Source organism: Pagrus pagrus (genome assembly GCF_965226575.1).
Source record: "Pagrus pagrus genome assembly, chromosome: 12".
Lineage (NCBI taxonomy): Eukaryota > Metazoa > Chordata > Actinopteri > Spariformes > Sparidae > Pagrus > Pagrus pagrus.
This window is the reverse complement of record NC_140196.1, coordinates 15,030,747-15,049,753: the sequence shown is the minus strand read 5'-3', so window position 1 is coordinate 15,049,753 and position 19,007 is coordinate 15,030,747. Positions and strand designations below refer to the sequence as shown.

Sequence of the window (19,007 nt, the reverse complement as noted above, 5' to 3'; positions counted from 1 at the left end):
AGTTTAACAGAAAAAATAAATCTGAGCAAGAAAGCATTGATTTAAAAACGGCTTGAGATGAGATTTAAAACACTCAACCGAATCTCGTTGTAGCCAAAAACAAACAAAAAGCTGCTGTGCTGAAGCTGCTTTTTGTTCGACTTGGTTGTTGCGAAACTTGAAATCTACATCAGCTATGTGTTTTACCCGGGTTAGCCTACAGAAATACGTTGTCCCTGCAGGACTCTACTTGAATCCGCCATACTTCTAATACTTGTCTGCAGTTCAGCATTCAACGCTCTTGTAATGTTCCTTTTAATGTCGGGAATGCATGTTGCTGATTCAAGTAGATTACGAAAAATTACTTGTTGGATATTAAATACATTACCAGAGCGCCTGACAACAAAAACTCCTTGCCACTATGTTCCTGAATATATTCAGACACATCTTTCGTTGCGTACATGTACGTCCTGCCTTGCCCCGGCTTCCTCATCTTGTGTTGTGTGTCTTGTGTTTCTTGTTTTATGGCGGCTGACAACCACAAGTGTTGCATTACCGCCACCTGCTTGACAGTCCCTTGCCTAACCTTTTTCAGCATTGGCGTGGCATATGTGAAAAAGCGTAAGAGTAAAATTAAGCTGCATCTGTCATCGTGTAAATCTTTAGCGGTTTCTGAAAGGTTATCCCGGTAATTTAGCAGGAACTATGCATGAAAGAGGCTTTACTTTGTAGTATGAACTCTGGATTGTTTGACCTGATTTCTATCGCAAAACTTGGATTGTAATCGGCCATGAAAAGAACGAAAGGATTCACACAAGATCAGACAGATGTGTTTAAGTCATAAAAACTACTCCCTTTTTTCCACAGTCTACTCTTTTCACGGTTCAGTCTGCCGAGTGCTACTCTACTAGCCTTAATCCAGAATGCTCTGAGACACCCCTATACACACACAGACACACACACAGCACACCATGAGTCCTTTCCTTTGAGCTGACTTAACTGCTCTGGCACTCGGTCTTGTGGAGCTGCACCCAGCGAACCCTCGCCGTTCAGCTACTGGAGCCATTCCCATGGAATCCCAGACATTTCAGGCATCTGTTAAAGCTGGGCCGACAGGCGTTTCTTCAGTGCTGTACACACTCACACTCACAACGGCCATTCGATTTACAGCAGCTCACCGCTGTTTTACTGCTGGTTTAATAAGACCCACAGGAAGATGTTTCTTTTTATCTACTCTCCAAAGTTACATGCGACCTCAGTTCAGATTTCTTTTGTCATTTCTCACAAAGGTTTGTATTGTTCAGGGAAAATACATGTTTGTGTTGTCATCACAATCTATCGCACCTTTTACCAAATTGTTTTTCTTATGAGTACAGTGTGGCAAACTAGCACTGTTGTCTAATATAAAAGCACTGTCAGAGCCAGGCTGTGATATTTTATTTTGTGTGGACCCAAGGCTGCAAATAAATGAAGAAATGGATAACACTATGTGATGGTGCCCTTGAAGAGAGTTGGTTCAGGGACTTGGATGTAATTGATTTTGACTTCTGAGTGCCTTAAAGATTTTGAGTGAGTGTTTTTACTGCAGTCCAAGAAAAGCAAAATAGAAAATTCATTCAACTAGAAAATGTCGCCAGAATTGTACATGCAGCACAAAATTTGCACAATGTCTCAATTAATTGACTGATCAACTGTCAAAAGGCAAATATTTTAAGTTTACAATGATACAAAACTGAGAAAATGGCTTAAAATAACTTTTTTTTAATTGACTGCTACATCTCTAATTCAGGCAATATCCTTCTCGGTGAAAGTTTTACAGTATTTAATCTCAATAACGTTGACTTTACTTTAATATCTTTTTTTCCCTTAGTTTCTGGAGCTAGTTGTGCTCTTTTCTGTTTTATTCCGAAGACTATTAAACTATTATCGTCATTTCATTGTTGCCAATGCAGAAAACATAAAATACTTTACAAGCAGTCAAAAGACACAGCGTCATAAGGAAAGACCATCACCAACTATGCCCTCCTGACTCCTTATAAATAGTTAACAGTTAATAGTTAATAAAGTTAACCTTTAGTAAAGTTGATTCAGAGAATTTTAATTCTGGTGCGGTGATGACTTTCTTCCTGATAACATTTCTAACTTATTCCTATGTGGACCGCTGCACTGTACACAAGATCAATTGTGTTCGTTAAAATTAAAATTTTCAAAAACAAAATGGGTTGTGTGATGCCGCATTCATGACATAAATGTGACATAAAGGCTTTTGATGTCATAACAGGTAGTCAAAGCCAAGCCCAGGGGTAGTCATTATTTCAGCCTGACGCTGAACCCTGGAAGGAAATGAAGATCCAAGGCCGTGACATGCGTCATTTGCCTGTCAAGCAGGCAGTGTAATTGCCCATCAATGAATGCACAGTGTTTATCATTTCTATTCCAGTCACGGACAAACTGGATATCCTGCCTTCAGATGGCCATGGCAGCAGGGCAACATTAAAAACAAAAAGTGCTTTTTCATGTTGTTTGTGTGTTTTTGTTCTATTAACGGAGGCCGGGGCCAGTTAATGAAATTGTTTACGGTTCCTGTTGCTACCAGAGTCGTCTCAAATGAGCCCGCTGCTGCTGCTGAGTCAGAGCAGTTGACAAGTGGTTACCAAGAAAAAAATGAGACAAATAAACCATTAGCCATGGCTTTTTATAAAGTCACATTCAGGCAACAACTTTAATCTTTTTCTGTGACGTACTTAGTGTTGCTTTAATTTGATTTAGATTGATCGCAGGTTGTGTCCGAGTTGTAATCTTTCTCATCCGTGCTTGATGCCCGATTGAATTGTTATACGTAAAAGTCACAATTCTTATTGGTCCTCACTGATTTCTGTCTTCAACTAGCAGCTATTTTCATTATAAATAAATCTGTCAGTTAAATGTTTTTCAAATAATAGATTCATTGTTTATTGTCACAATCCCTAAAACCAGCTATGTTTTTTCGAAGAAGCGTCAGAAAATGGTAATAAATGACCATCATTTAAATTTCCCCAGAGCAAAAAAGTGACATATTTAATGTCTCGATTTGTCCGAGCAAGAGTTGCCAGATGTTTACTGTTTTTATTATCCAAAGAAATTTGTATTTTTTTGCTTGGAAAGTAAGTTAAACAATTGAAGAGTTGCCTAGAAATGTTCTGTCGGTTGATTTACGGATTAAACAACAAATTGTTTCTACTCTATATTGATCTAAAACAAAAAAAGGAGCAGACCAAAACATTTGAAATGCTGGAGACAAAATAGTTGGTGTTTTTGTTGATTAAAGACTTATCTTAATGAGTTATCAATCAGAATTATGGTCAGGCTTTTTGTCATTCAACCTAATGGACTAATCGCTTCTAATTTGTTTGGTATCTTTTTTTTCACCTCTAAATAAATGCCTGTCCTTTTATGTCTGAAGCCAGCTTTTCTCTCCTCCTCGGCACAATGTTGTTGTTTTTACTCAGATATTTGATAAATAATAACCCTCAACTCTTAAAAAGCCTAAATGCAGAAAGGTTAAGTTTGATTGTCTTCAGTCAACAAAGCCTGCAGCTTTCAGAACAAAGTAATTCATTAAATGTATTATTAAATGCCATTGGGCACTGCCAATGGTTTACTTTTGCAGGTAATTTAACATTGTTAGATTTTCCCAATGTTCCTGTCTGTACAGGACTCTTTTACGAAGTCAACATCTCGCCTCAAATGTCATGCACTCGATGAATTGATTCATTGTTGATTTTATGTCCCGCCATCCATCCGTCTTTATTCGCCGCCATCTCATGCTTATTAAAGGTATAAAGGGAGCTGCAGTAGGCAGAGACATGTTTGGAAATGGAAGTGAGGACTGTATAACATCTGTTCCTCACTTCTAGAGAGGAAACCAGGCAGCTCTGTATTAATGACAGACGTTAGAGCATCATGGCAGAGACACCAGTCATCATGGCCTTAGGCGAGCTGAACTCATGAATTTAATGTGCCAAGGGCACAGTCAGGTATTTTATTCTGTTATACAACTAGAAATGTCAAAGATGGCGTAGCTGATATCATTTATATATTCAATTTAGACAAAGCAACAGAGGAAAAGGGGCTCAGATGTCTGGCTCAGATTTGCATTCATTGCTTTTAGGACATTTTTTGTTCTTCTGGCACAATAAAGTTTAGCCTTGTTTTTTCTATGACAGTTGTTCTGATCTGCCAGGCTGCTGTATATGAATAGACATGGAGGTTATGGACCTGACAGTACAAGCCAGTCTGAAGGCCCTCTGTCATATAAAATGATCATAAACAATATCCGCCCGATGAAGGCAAGATAGCTGAAGGAAAAGTTCACCCAAAATTCAATCATTATTTACTCAAGGTGAAGTCCACTAAACATTTCTGGAGCTTCACAGCAAAATAGTTGCAGCGTTCTCCTAAACAACTGAAGTAGATGGGGACTTGTTTTAAACCATAAAATGGCTCCATACAGCTCATCCAGAATAATATAAGTCTCTGGACGCCCTGAGAATTTAAATTGTTTTGAAAATAATTTATTCACACCCTCAGTGTGCAGCTGAGCTAGTGCATCCCTTTCAGACAGGGTGTGCACGTTTAGCTTAGCAGCTACAGTGAAGATTATATCTTCAAAAAGGGCGTAAATAACATTTTCAGAAAAGTTTAGGATCTCAGGAGACTTGGATTACGCTGGAGGAGCTGTATGGAGCCATTTTATTGTTTTGGTTTTTTTTGGTTGTCCCCATCTACTTCAGTTGTTTGGGAGAATACTGCACCGTGTTTTGCTGTGAAGCTCCAGATTTTCTTTGTGAAATACGTAACTTCACCAGACTTTCCGTTGGCATGAGGGTGAGTAGATAATAATTGAATTTTCATCTTTAAGTGAACTTATACGTTACAGATGTCAGCCTTTTGATGGCCTCGTGTCACTTACCGTGCAGTCAGTTTACTATAAGCTCAGTGTACTATTACCATCGACACATATATACACCTTAAGTTGACTTCAGTTATTATCTTCACGGTACACACATTCACTTGGCAAAAAATAGCCGATAAAATTGACTTTTTATTTCCAAAATCACTCACCAGAAATTAGGATTGTAGCAAATAGAATAAAGGAATTTTGAGCATTGACTTCTGTCGGTTTACTGAATAAAGAGATTGCTAAAGTGAATGAAGCACAGACTCGTCCTTGAATCAGTGTGGTGAACTTGCACCAGCAAGTCTGTTATATTTGGATGTTACGTATATATTTCATGCCAAAGCAATGAGTTGATAAAACGTTTACTTGCTTGACAGAAAGTTTTGTTTCTCAAATGAGATTTTTTTGCAAATTCAATATCTTTGAGTTTCAGACTGTTGACTGGACAAAAGAAATCGAAGACGTCAGCATGAGCTCTGGAAACTTGTGATCAGCATTTTGTTTCTGTATTTAAAACTCATAAATGAGTTGTCTTTTTGTCCTCCTATTTGCCTTTTGCATATTTTTTGTGTGGTCTCATCCTCCCTACATATCTCGTTAGCTGTTTTGCTGTATAAGCAGTGAATGCCAAGCAATCCATGTCATATATGAAATATGAATCAGTCTTCAAAGTTCAGCTTTGGCAGTGTATTCAGTACTCAAGTTGCAGCGCTGTTACTGTGTCAGTTTATTTTGAATTGTCAGAAGTGTGGAAACATTTAAAGAGAAGCGCTTTATCTGCTCTTCTTTAGATTATTCTCTTCTGGGCCTTCAGCAAAAACCTTTCTTTCATAAGAAACTAAATACTACCCTCGTCATGGATGTGGAATTTTAATTACCAACCAGCGCACCACCGCATTCCCATTTGGCATTTTCTGGGGTCCTCAATGATCTCAATGTAAAAAAGTAAGCTGAGTAAGCTGCTGTTTCATCATTGCTATAAAAAGAAACTTGGAAAAACTCACCACAGAATGATTTTAGGGACGATTGTGGTTAATGACAAGTACTGAGGCTCTTAATTTTGGGCAGCAATCCCAGAGTTAAGGGTACGGTGAAGGAGTGCGGTATTTTGATGTTGTTAGAAAGGACAGAAAAAGGAACTTCTCCGTGCAGAGTTTCTGCATTGGTTGCAGACAGCAGACAAGGAACCGTTATGAACAGTATGAGTCATTTATTGCAAGCAATCTGGATTCTTTCTGCCTTTTTGACACCCCACGCTGTTGAAGCTTGCCGTTGGCTGGCCGCCCGCGTAAATCTGTTTCTTCACCTCCCGTTTCCAAGTTTGCATCGCTCTGACAGGGTGTATTCATCTGTGTCGCACAGGGGCCTGGCGTTGTGTTGGTTTGTTGTTGATGTCCATTTGGGGCTTCGGGGAATTGAGCTTCTCATTGTGTGGCTGTGCACCCCCCCTCCTCTACCAGTGAGATAAAGAGCCAGGCATTCTGCAGCATTAAACCCCAGCCTTCATGTGATCCTGCTGCACTTTGCACAAATACCATGACAAGAGATGAGACAGGCCCTGACCGTCGTGCCAGAGGAACCAGCGTAATAAAGATAAGGAGTTCAGAGACGGGAGGCGATACATTAAGCCACAAGACTTTTTTAAAAATGTTGAAGCCAGTCGTAAACAGACTTAAGTCCAACTGCCTACCCAGCACTTGCCTCCCAAAAGCCCCATTGATTTATTGTTGTCAAGTGATTTTACTCTGTCCAAATGGAAGATAAGTAGTGGAGATGCTGACAAGACCAAACTCAAGCTGAGCATAACTAATTGACCTATGTTCTTCGTGAACGGTGCTCGCTGCAGGATTTATAATGATAATAAAGGAACTGGGCCTGTATTAAGAGATTTGCATGTTTTAAGGAAAGAATGACAAACTTGCCCAAACAGTCTCCTCAGCGTCCTCTTTTCTCTGGAGATCAAAGACGGCTTGGGGTGGCCCCCGCTCTCAAAGGTCCTCAGGGTCTCGACCTTGAAAGCGTTCTTGACAAGCACACAAGAAACAAGTCTATTTCCTTCAGTGTGGTCAACTGTTGTTGTTATCATAAAAGCCTCTCCAGCAGACACGTCCAAGTAAGCTGCTGCCAAAGGGAACTGTACAAATCTTTTGGACAGTGAGTGGTTTGTTTTGGTGCTTCATGAGTGGTCGCCTGCTTGCTCTCGCAGGTGGCACTCGGTGCACGTCCGGAGCTCGACATCAGTCACTGAAATTGACTGACCCACACTAACCTTTGTTTTTTGCACTCACTGCTGTCTGTGTTTAAAAAAACATCAGACATGTCATGTGACACCTGCATTGCACATGTAGGACTGCAACTGACAAGTATTTATATTATCTACTATTTTGACATTTCAGCCTGAGTAGAAAACCAATCACAAGTTCTGAGAGCCCAAAGTTTCATCTTGAAATGTCTTGTTTTGTCCAACTAGCAGGTCAAACTTTGAGGAGATTCAGTTTAAAATCGTATAAAGCAGAGAAAAGCAGAAAATAACAGAGGCTAGAACAAGATAATGATTGCTTTTTATGCTTTAAAAAAATGACTGAAGTGATCAATAAATTATCAGAATAGTTTCCAACTAATTATCTGTTATTGTTTATTTATTTATCGATAAATAAACCGACTGTTTTGCTCCAATTCAAACCTAAAGAAGATGCAACGAAGGGCTACAACAAGCAGTCGTTTTCTTTATCTATTGACCTGTTTATATTTCTTTTTGTGTAGATCATTAAATGAGAGAAAGAGAAAGATTACGTCTTAAAATATCTCGTATGTAGGTGGGGGATGAGGATCTTTTTTGCCTGTCTCCGTTTCCATTTTTATTTATTTTATTTTATTTTATTTTTATTCCAGTCCTTTTTGATATTTTGTTTATATAAAAGGAACCACCGTATCACGCAAAATATCTTGTATTGTCCAATTGGTTTGTTCAAATCCCAAAGATATTTTATTTAAAATGATACAAAACAGGGTTTTCAAACTTGCAAATATTTCTGGAATTATACACCTGAAATAAATAGTTATGAAAATTGTCGCGTATTTATTGTATGCTGATCGACTTGTCACTAACTGTTTCGCCTTTTAATGTTTTTTAAAAAACAAAACTGTGTGGTTTAGAAATAGATTTTTTTTAAAAATCAATCTCACTCAATATGAAAATCGATTATGAAAGACAACTTTTCCATCAGACGTTATTCAGAGACAAAAATAATAACAGGGAGTGTCTGAAATACTGATTGCCATCAGTTTGTTCACAGAGACATCAGTTGTTCAAACAGAAATTTAAATCTGGATGGAAATTTGTTCAGTTGTTCCAGGGCGGTTGAAGTCTGTAAATCTCTTAATGGGTTATGGACATGATGAGACTTGATGCATCACCCGGGGCACCAAGCTGCTCAGCACCACATTAACATGACATGATTGTCTCTTTTTTTGAACCAGTTTACTACAGAAAACACCTCGTTTCTCTCAACAAGGACTTTTGAATGAAAAGATTTTGCTGCAGCGCTGTTTTTTTTTCCTCTTACAGAATTATGTGCAAGACAAAATTAATATCTAGTACTTAATGAGAACTAAAAGCAGCTGATTTCAAGTAGTGTGGAGAGAGAAATAGTGGAGCAGTGGAGCTCTTGTTTTCTTCAGCTCGAGCACCGTTACTGTGTGGCTCTCATGTCGTTTTTTTTTTTTTTTTGCGTACCTCCCATTGCTGCTGCTGTCTGACTGGCTGGGAGGGAAGAGAGCAGGACACAAAGGGTTAAACTGTGCGCCTGTCTTCCTTGGAGATGGGAGAGGCCATTTGAATGGCTAGCTTCTACAGCTAGCCAACACATTGGCTAAGGCTGAGGGTGGATCTGCTGCTGGGCCTGTGCTCCGACATGGAGCCCCGGCGGAGGATCAGGAGTCAGTGTGAGCTGACAGCAACGCTTGTGTGTGTGTGTGTGTGTGTGTGTGTGTGTGTGTGTGTGTGTGTGTGTGTACATTATTTGCATCTGAGGAAAAGTTGAAGGGTAGCTTTTGAAATAAACAGAATGACAATATCATATCAGGAGGACATTTTTGTTTTTCATTGTGTAAATAATCCTCAGAGCTGTTTGTAAAGCCCACCGTGGAGAAGATTTTTTAGACCAACAGGCTGACGTAGATAAAAGGTGGTTATATCATTTGTTTTTCTACCCCCGTGCCCCCTTTGCCTCCCCCTCACGCTGCCATTCTCATATTGCGGCTGCCCGCCCCAAACACATGCTCTTCATGCACTTTAACAGCTTACCTCTCTGAATGTAAGAGGACAGGGGATCCATGTTGTTTTGTTTGTTAAAGGGCTGACCGCATGACACTAATGAAGCCGAGCAGTTTGCTCAACGAATCGTGGTCAACAATAGAAAGTTAACAACAAAACTAATAGACAGGCGAACAAATTATTGAGATTAATTGTCCTTTCCCTCCCAGCATTATGTCTGAATATTACTCCAGACTGGTACTCAGAAGGTTACGGTGTGACCTGTGACCTGCCCCTAACCTCAGAGACTCATTAGTTCCCCTGCTGTTGAACAATCTTAATCTGGCTCGCGTGTATGAGAAGCTAATCTCAGCGGGCAGGTCGGTCAGCTGTATTTACCTCTGAGAACCCTCCAATCCACCGTCAACAACAACAACACACTCTCACACACACAAACCTGCCAATCCTTAGAGTCTGATGTTTAATGTTACATAATGGGCTGACGCACACACACACACACACACACACACACACACACACACACACATGCAGACGTGTGCATAAACAGCCGACCTACTGTACAGATTTGCGTCTTTGTCCTTCAGTTTTTACGACCCAGAAAAATGACTGGACTTCACTGTTTGTGTGTGTTTGTGTGACTGTCACTGCATCTTTCTGTCAGTGTTTATTTCTCCTGCTTGCTCACAAGGCCAGTTCGGCTACATCAGATGATTTAGAGCTTGCTTTTAATATGGCAATTGCAGCCAGAGGCCTAGCAGTATGTGGATATCGTCCTTTACCAAATGTCATTGTAATAGGGGTGTCAGGATTCTTCAAATCCAAGATTTGATTTGACTTTCGATTTTAATGTCACTGGCGGCTCTGCTGTTGTTAGACTGGTGAGTACTGTTTTGTAAAGCTCGACAGACTGTTGGTTTCATACCCGGACAGCTGTCATTTACATTTTCAAAATCATCTTTTTAAAGAGGGGCTATATGGTGTGAAGTGCGATATAACCGCGATATTTTATTTGGAATGTACCACAATAAGGCTGTTTGGTTAAAATTACATAATTTTTTTGAAATGCAAGAAGACTAACTAAATGGCAGAGAAGGGCACTTTACAGCAACAGCTCAAGTTTCCTCACCTACAAAAACCCACGCTTGGTTTTTGCAGTGTGTATATGTGTGTGTGTGTGTGTGTGTGTGTGTGTGTGTGTGTAGCCGCACACAAACCCCTGCACATGTTGTTTTTCTTTTTCTTTTAACATTCACAAGTGTGTGAAGGTGGAGAAAGGGAAAAATACTACAAAAATCGCTGATTTGTGACACCCTTATGTTGTAATTAGGTTTGTGAGGAAAGTGTTTTATCAACTGCAGGGCTTCAAGTAATGATTATTTTCATTATCAGTTGATGTTACTTTCTGATTAATCTATTAAGTAATGAATATATAAATGTCAGAAAACAGTAAAAATGTCTGTCACAATTCCCCAGAACCTAAAGTGTCAGCTTTATCGACCTTGTTTTGTCTAACTATCAGTCCAAAGCCCAAAAGTATTACATTTTCAATTACGTAAAACAGAGAAAATCCGCAAACCTGCACATTTCAGAAGCTTGAACCACTGACGATTTACCATTTGTGCTTGAGAAATGGCTTGACTTTCCTTAGGTAACACTTTATAATAACCATCATTGCAATACAGTTGCTAAATAAATGGTTTATAAAGCATTTCATTGTTTTTTAAAGTATAACTTTATGTTTATAATACTAAACGGTTAATAAATATTGTGTAGCTAATCTTTAAACATTGTTTGGATACCCATAATAAAGGTGCAATTGATTTTTTATAAAACCTTTAAAATTGCTTGATAAATTGTTTATAAAGCATTTCATTGTTTTGTTTGTTCATAACTAGAAATGTACCGTTTATGAGTGATGGTCTTTATGAAGTGTTAGCTTTTTGTCAGTTAATTGAATAGTTGTTTTTAGCACTAATCAACCAGACACTTAATGTGTGATTTGCTGTATAGAAACAGATATTGTGGAATTTATATAGAGACCAGGGATGTAAATGTTTTTATTATTCTTTCATATCATAAGAGAGGAAATGATATCTGCCTTAAAGACATATGATATGGTTTTTTAAACTGTTTTCTTGTAGCATTGAAACATACAGGATGCACCTTTTCATAACTTCTGGAAACTGCTGATCATCAGGTCTTTTCATTATCATATTTTTTTTTTTTGCATTTCCCAGCACGTGTTGAATTCAGTCCACTGTTTTCGTCACTCAAGAAACGGGCATTGTTGTTCCACAAGCACAAAAAAAGGAACAGAGCTTAGACGTCTTGCACATGTCTCGCTTGCAAAACACTGAATGCCAGTTTTTTCCCCTCTGCCTCACTTTCACCAAGCCTTCTGGAAAAGTGTCTATCTTTTGTCAACTAGTGTTGGATCCCCGCTGTTTATGTTCAATATTCTTGTTGGCCAATGGCAGATGGTGCTCTTGGGCTGCTGGCGAGTGCACTGAAGAGGGATTTTACTCCTGCTGATCTGACCATATGAGGTTTCTGTGGGGATAGAGATATAAAGATATACTGTCACTTGAGGCTGATTTAAAATCACCTGTGTCACTACGGAAACTGAAATCATGATAAGCTCCTGTTTCCTGTGTCTGTCTTCCTGCACATTTGGTCCTTAAATGAACTAAGAAACCTTTGCTTCACTAACTTGACCTTCTTGTCGATCTCTCACCCGCAGTGTGCCCTGTTCAATGTAAACATCGAGCCTGCACCAAGGACGACCAGTGCTGCCACGATCAGTGCCTGGGCGGCTGCCTGAAACCCAGCTCGGCCAGTCACTGCGTGGCCTGCCGCGGCCTCCAACACGAAGGCAGCTGTGTGGAGCGCTGCCCTGACGACCACTTCACCTTCAAGGGCTGGCGCTGCGTCTCTTTTGCCTTCTGCCAGGATCTCCACAACAAATGCAAGCGGGAGAAGGAGCGCAGCAAGAGCCCCGACTGCCACGAGTACGTCATCCACAACGGTGCCTGCATCCCTGAGTGTCCCTCTGGCTACACCACCGTCAACTCCTCCGCGTAAGTGGACACTCATGCTGGTCTGATGGGCTCTTAATGGTCTGATGGAACACTGTGTGATCAGGGACGCTCGCCTTATATTTCGCATGCATGCAAACACATCAAGGTTTAACCCCTGGCCTTTACACTGGAGACTTGTTAAGTGTCCTACATATGTTATATCCCGAAATCTAATCTATATCTAATTCTGTCACTCTGCTGCACATTTATTTACATATGTCTTGCTTATTATGGAGTGATTATTATTAAAAAAAGACTAGTAATAATTTGTAGAGCTCCAACAATTGATTGATTAAACAGTTATTTGTCAACTATTAAATTAATCGGCAACAATTCTGGTCATCTGTTAATTGGTTTGAGTTTTGAGTTTTTTGGTTAGGTCAAAGTTTTCTGATTCCAGCTACTTTAATGTGAATATTTTCTGGTTTCTTTACTCCCCTATGAGACTAAACTGAAAATATTCGGGTTGTGGACACAGCAAGACGTTTATTGGCGTCATCTTGGACTTTGAGTAACACTGATTAACAATTTTCTGATATTTTGTAGACCAACAACTCATCAATTAATCAAGAAAATTGGTGACAGATTATTCAACAAAGAAAAGAATCAGATTTGATTGGTGTTTTTGATCCAGACTCAAAATGGGGGAAAGCAAATTGTTTCAGGTTTCTGTTCAGTAACAAAAAAGATCAGAAGAATAAACACAGCAGAAAATGAAAAGGGGAAATGTGGCACTTTCTGTTATTCGTACACAAAAGGTGTCATGTAGCAGCTCCACTAAGAACAAATGATGCAACAATCTCAACAATAAAAACAACAAAAAAAGAAAGAAGGAAAGAAAGAAAGAAAAACAATTAATGAAATGTCAAATTCAAAATGATCTTATCTGTGAAAAATACTGAGATCTTTCACAGATTTAGCTCTTGTCACTGTTCTGTCGCAGAGAATGAACAGGAACTCGAGGTCCTCCCACTGAGCTCAGACTGCACTCGGTGTATGTGCACACACACCTCTTCTCTTTTTGTGTGTATTTGTGTGAGACTGCAGACTGCTAGGTCAAAGTGTTGCAGCACAGTTGGAAGGCTGGCACAGCTACGCTTCTGCTTTTGAGTCAGTATCCGTCCGCTGCATTTTTTTTTGCGCCTCTCACGCTGCACAAAATTGATGGTTGTTTACCAACTGTCAGTGTCTGCATTGCGGTATGCGAGCTATAGGCAAATGCAGACTGTTAGACGTGAAGTGTTTTTTCCTCTTTTCTCTGCATCTGTAATTTACAGCCTGTTGTGCGTGCATCATTGTACAGACTTCCTTCTCTAAAGAAGGGCGTTGTACTTGTGCTGACCTGCCCGTGACCTTTATCACCTCCCTCTTTGACACCTCCATTGACCATGACAGGTCTGCTGATTAGTTTGGGCGTGCCTCTAAGTGTGGACACTCCAGACAGCCATAATCATTCTGCGCTCCAGAGGTTGAAAAAGCAGCTGGACCTTTCAAGACTTGTTGTCTTTTGTTACAACATGGCCAGTTGACCGCAGTTAAACACCAGGGGAGTCAGAGAGGCATTGGGACAGACTGTCAGTGCCCCGGAGTGCTGGGGCTCGACTCCCCTGGCTGGCCGCAAAGAGATAGAGGGTCTGTCTGGCACGTAATCGCAGCTGCACAGTCTCTATAGTGTTTGTGTTGTCATTTGTATTTATTAATCCACAGAGGTTTTGCCAAGGACTTAATTTCAGTTTAAACATCACGCAGCTTCGCATTCATGGAGTAACATTCATGTACATTGACAACTAACTTTCTGCAAGGACACTCTGTGCAGATCCAGCTCGACTGGAGCAGATGAGGGTGACGTGCCTTGCTCAAGTGCACACCAGGATTTTTGAGAAAGAAAGGAGTGCTACTGATTCACTTTCTTACTTATAAATCTGTCGGCATAATTTATAGTTGATAAGAAATGTTGATTAATAATCTGACATAACACACTGTACACAGAATGTTTGGGGCTGATACATATCATAACAGATAGTTAAAAAGAAAAGTTAAGTGCACTGAAGCAATAAACATCACTGGGAAATTAATAACTATAAATAACCATAAGAATCTTTTTTGCAGTAAGCTCTGTTAAAAAAAAAAAGATTTAATTTAGGCACATTTCAGACAACATTTACGCAGACACCGATTGATAGTGATTTTTCTGTGATAAATCTAAAAAGTCCACTTGCCCATACTGCACAGATGTAGTAAAAGCTATCACAATTGCAATTTGATCCACAATTATCATTTTGGCTGTACAGTTTTTATTTTCTCTGAAAAAACTATTAAAAATCATGATGATGTCACATTTGTTGGGGTCTCTGCCAAACAAACATGTGTTTTTACATCTGGAGAAAAGATTTGCAGGCCAGGGCATCTCTGCAGCACTGCAGTACTTCATTATATTGGTTTTGCTTGTTTGTCGCACATTTGACCTTTATCAGAAAATTGCATTTGGATATTGCAGTCCTAGGATTGTTTGATGTAGAGCTAAAGAGCTCACATCGCCACAATAATGCTTGAACAAATTTAGTCAAACTGAGCCTCTCAATGTGCAGATTTGATTACTTCTTGCCAGCTATTTGTTACAACAATCATGCTCATCTCCACCTTAAAGCTGCTGTTGACCTGCGGTGAACTCAGCTTTACTCCTGCCTCAGCCTTTTTCCTCCAGCTCTCTGTCTGTTGCCCATATCTCTTCTCTTTGGCATCCCTCTCCCGTCGTTGGCTTCAATCTAAGCTGTGGAAATGAAAGTGCTCTGAGGATAAGCAGTGTACTCAGAGGCGTTATGAGTGTCTAGGCTGAAAGAGTGAATGTGGCACGAGAGAGGGAAAAAGGTCAGGTTGGATCAGGAAAGTTATGAGCCAGATAAAGAAACAGTGCCCTTAACCTTTTCTTTGTGAGGCGTAGACACACTTTCGTGTCATTTTTCTTGCTTGTTTGGTTGTCAGAAGCTGTCATTAATCTCATTTACACGTGTTGCATGACCACAGACAATACACACCCTTTGTTTTATATTTGTCATGTATTTATACTTTGCAGGGTAGACGTGCGGTGCCATAAATCCATAGCACATTAGCTGCCAACCGCTCCCATTATTTGGCATTGACAAAAGAAATGCCACATTCTTCTGTAATTGTCCTGCCAGCTTACTCAACTGTTGCTAAACAAAGGCATTCTCACCTCATGAACCAGCCAGCGGCCAAAAATACTTCAACACACTCAGGACAATGGCCCCGAGCAAACAGCTCACCGTTGTCTAATGGTGCCTTAATCCTCTTCAAAAACACGTTCCCTGCAGCACGTGTCTCCGCCGAAAGATGTTCACTCTGCTGTGTGAGTCTGAGAGGTTGCAGAGGTTACTGTGTACTTTGGATTTTACATCATCAAAGTTTGCACTTGTTGCTTTACGAGTGTGGGGATTGTACAGATGCCTTTTCAGGAAATGGGTTAATATGGTCGGCACACAAAGCCGTGACCATATACCTGTTATGAGAAGAGACTTGTTATGAAAACATTATATAAGCCAGGTAGTTAAACTCCGTTGTCAAGGTGAAGGGTCACTTCATTTTCAGGTAATTCAAAACAGAGTTGAAGCTTCACTCTAACTATTTTTGTTTTACTACAGTGCAGCCAAGAACTTTTTTAAAGCAGCTTTAATCAATATTTTGTAAAAAAAAAAAAGAAAAGAAAAGACTACCCAACTCTAGTTCCTCTCAGCTCAGTTCACCATTTAGCTGTCCAGCCTGCAAAAGATGTTTTGATTCAATCAGCATATACATTCGCAGTAAGCAGCTGTTTTTCAGCAAAAAAGCTCCAAACTCACTGTACCTGACCTGCCCACAAGGCAGACAGACAGAAAGTGTGTTTTTAATGTGCATTTTCATCATTTTTGGGAATAAAAATCCTGCTTGGAAACAGCAAAAATTCTGAAAAAAACAATCCTCAAACTATTGCATAAACCTTTTTTTTGCTTATGAAACGTTTATAAATAAAAGCAAACTGTGATAAAGTGCAATGGAAACTTTGCCAATTAATTATGACAGACATGGAGCGTGTGACTTACAAAAGTCATAAAAAATTAGCAGCAGATCAGATCTGTGAGGTGTGATAAGAGGACCAAAAGACCTATCGTGATTTCTACTTAGTTTTTTCTACTTAGCGACTAACTAGTGAATGTATAGCAGTGGAGCATTAAGCAGCTATAGATGATGTACAGTTGATGGTGGAAGGGAAAGCTGAGCTAAAAGAGGGTGAATATTGGACTTCTGGATTTATTAAGTAGACACAACATGACTCAAAATGAATACTAATGTTTCTCCACATCTGCTGGATGTCTAAATAAGTAACTGTTTGCTAAAACCATATCAACTTAAAAATGTGATGATGTGTCGGTGTTGTGTTAACAACTTTGTTTCCACTGCTCCCAAGTGGCCAAAACATAACTTTTTCTGTTGTTGGGAGAATCGTAAGGAAGCTGGCAAATGACACCAAAGCCATTTGTTATCATGCGCACATTTTCTTGAAATACCTTTCTAATCTATGTTTGTTTCTTTTGCTTTACAGGCTCAACTGCACTCCCTGTGCAGGGCTTTGCCCCAAGGTATGCATGGGTCTGCAAACTGTGGACTCTGTCAAGGCTGCCCAGGAGTTGAGAGGCTGCACTGTTCTGAACGGGAGTCTGGTCATCAACCTGCGTGGAGGAAGTGAGTAAATGTGATCAGATAACAATATATAACAGACCAGCAGAACAGAGCAACAAAGGGAAATTACATTAATTGAACAAACGACAACATAAGTTTTAAATTAAATAAGATAAAAGTTTAACATGCAAATGAGATGGTACATCTCAAGTGGTTTATCCTGATTTACAATTTCATCAACAAAATATCAATATAGGTAAAATAAAAATAACTGAGACAATGCAAAATAATGTTTTTCTATGTGCTGAGATGATGATAAGGAGCTTCAAGCAAGAGAGGTGAAATTTCTTAGCACACTGGGTTTAGATTTACAGAATTTACACCGGATTTAATAATTAATAATAATAATTTGAAAGTACAACTTTTATTCTTGTGGTTTTTAAATTTAGCCATGAAAATATAATGGTTTGCAGGTTTCTGGAAAAAAAACTAAAAAGGGAAATCATTGTATTTAGCTTTCACAGACAGCAGAAAATAGTTTGTTTTGCTTTTGCACAAAGCTTCATTTAGGACCAGAAGTCGCACTAAAGCATATGTCTTTTGGTTTTCTGCAGACAACATAGCAGCTGAACTGGAGGCCAGCCTTGGCCAGCTGGAGGAGATCACTGGCTACCTGACAGTGCGACGTTCCTACGCCCTCGTATCCCTCTCGTTTTTCCGCAAACTCCGTGTTATTCGTGGAGAGGAGCAGGAAATCGGGTGAGACTCCGTCTTTTGAGCCCATCTCTTTCTCTCCATGTCAGAGCCTCCTCCTGTAATTATGAGTTAAAAGCAGAAGGACTGACCTTTTCAAAATGTCTTTCTGTGGTAACTGTTTCTGGTTAGACTTTCCTAAATCATATATGAGGCTTCATTCAGACGAGGTGGAAGACGCTTGTAGCACAATGGGCTACACTTACAGTAGAAATGGCAAAATTGTAGGGTTAAATACTTTATCTACTCATGTTACTCAAGAAGCTCTTTTATATTTTCCTCAGCTAAATGTCATTGTGTATCATGAAAAATATGTTCATGCGATCTTGTGTGCTCTTTTCCAGGAATTACTCGTTCTATGCTTTGGACAACCAAAACCTGCGACAGCTGTGGGACTGGTCCAAACACAAGCTGGCCATCCTGCAGGGACGCATGTTTTTCCACTACAACCCCAAACTCTGCATGTCTGAGATCCTCAAGATGGAGGAAGTGACAGGGACCAGAGGGCGACAGATCAAGACTGACATCGCCACCAAGACCAACGGAGACCAGGCCTCATGTAAGAAACCGCGGCTTAAAAGATATGACAGTTGTTGCAGGGGTTGCTATGGCAACAGAAAACACAGAGTCGGCCCTGGTACAGACGCAAACATAGTCGCAGTTATAGTTATGATGGTCATTTCCTGTCTCTCTCTGTTTGCGAATGTCTTCCTGCGAACCTTTTGCTGTCACAGATAGACTAGGAACAACCAACAGAGCAAAGCACTAATAACACAGTGATATCAGTGTTGTTTTATCTGTGTCCTAAGAGATAGGGCGCAGGGATTAGTTCAATGTGCTTCTACAAACATAAAGACAAAGGTACAATCTCTCTTATATTGGCTTTTGATGTGATTCCTTTATAAGCTTGACATAAGAGAGAGGCAGTAACGAGAGGAAGATGGAAGGGGATGGGATGTGTCAGTTTTTCAAATGTATTCGTTCCTATTGGGTCGGGATGGGTTCCTGTTTTTGGTAGTTGCTGAGCATAAAAAATCTTGCTTAAGCAGGTTCTAAGAATTATATTTTTAGCTTATGGGCCTGTGATCTATAAATCCAAATCAAGTTAAATTGGTGGCACCTGCCCTGTGATTTCCCCTAATTTGGTGCCTCACAAAAGGGTTTAGTCACAAATAGCCTTGGACCAAAAGAGAAAGTCAAGCTTTTTGGAAGACGAGATCACAGCGATGGTTGAGAAGATTGAAACCAGGCAACACGTATACTTTGGTGGGTTGACAAACAGCCAAACAAGCAGCTTGGGACTGTGTCG

The 19,007-nt window shown here is 39.9% G+C and overlaps 1 protein-coding gene across 1 annotated transcript in view; it reads left to right on the top strand.

Annotated features, from left to right (window-relative positions):
- The window catches only part of insra (insulin receptor a), a 56,677-nt gene that overhangs the window by 19,562 nt on the left and 18,108 nt on the right, over positions 1–19,007 (top strand). Inside the window, exons 3-6 of the mRNA XM_084368853.1 lie at positions 11,935–12,271; positions 16,869–17,008; positions 17,560–17,704; positions 18,043–18,257. Coding sequence (XP_084224979.1) covers positions 11,935–12,271; positions 16,869–17,008; positions 17,560–17,704; positions 18,043–18,257 — 837 coding nt within the window. The remainder of the gene's footprint in view (positions 1–11,934; positions 12,272–16,868; positions 17,009–17,559; positions 17,705–18,042; positions 18,258–19,007) is intronic.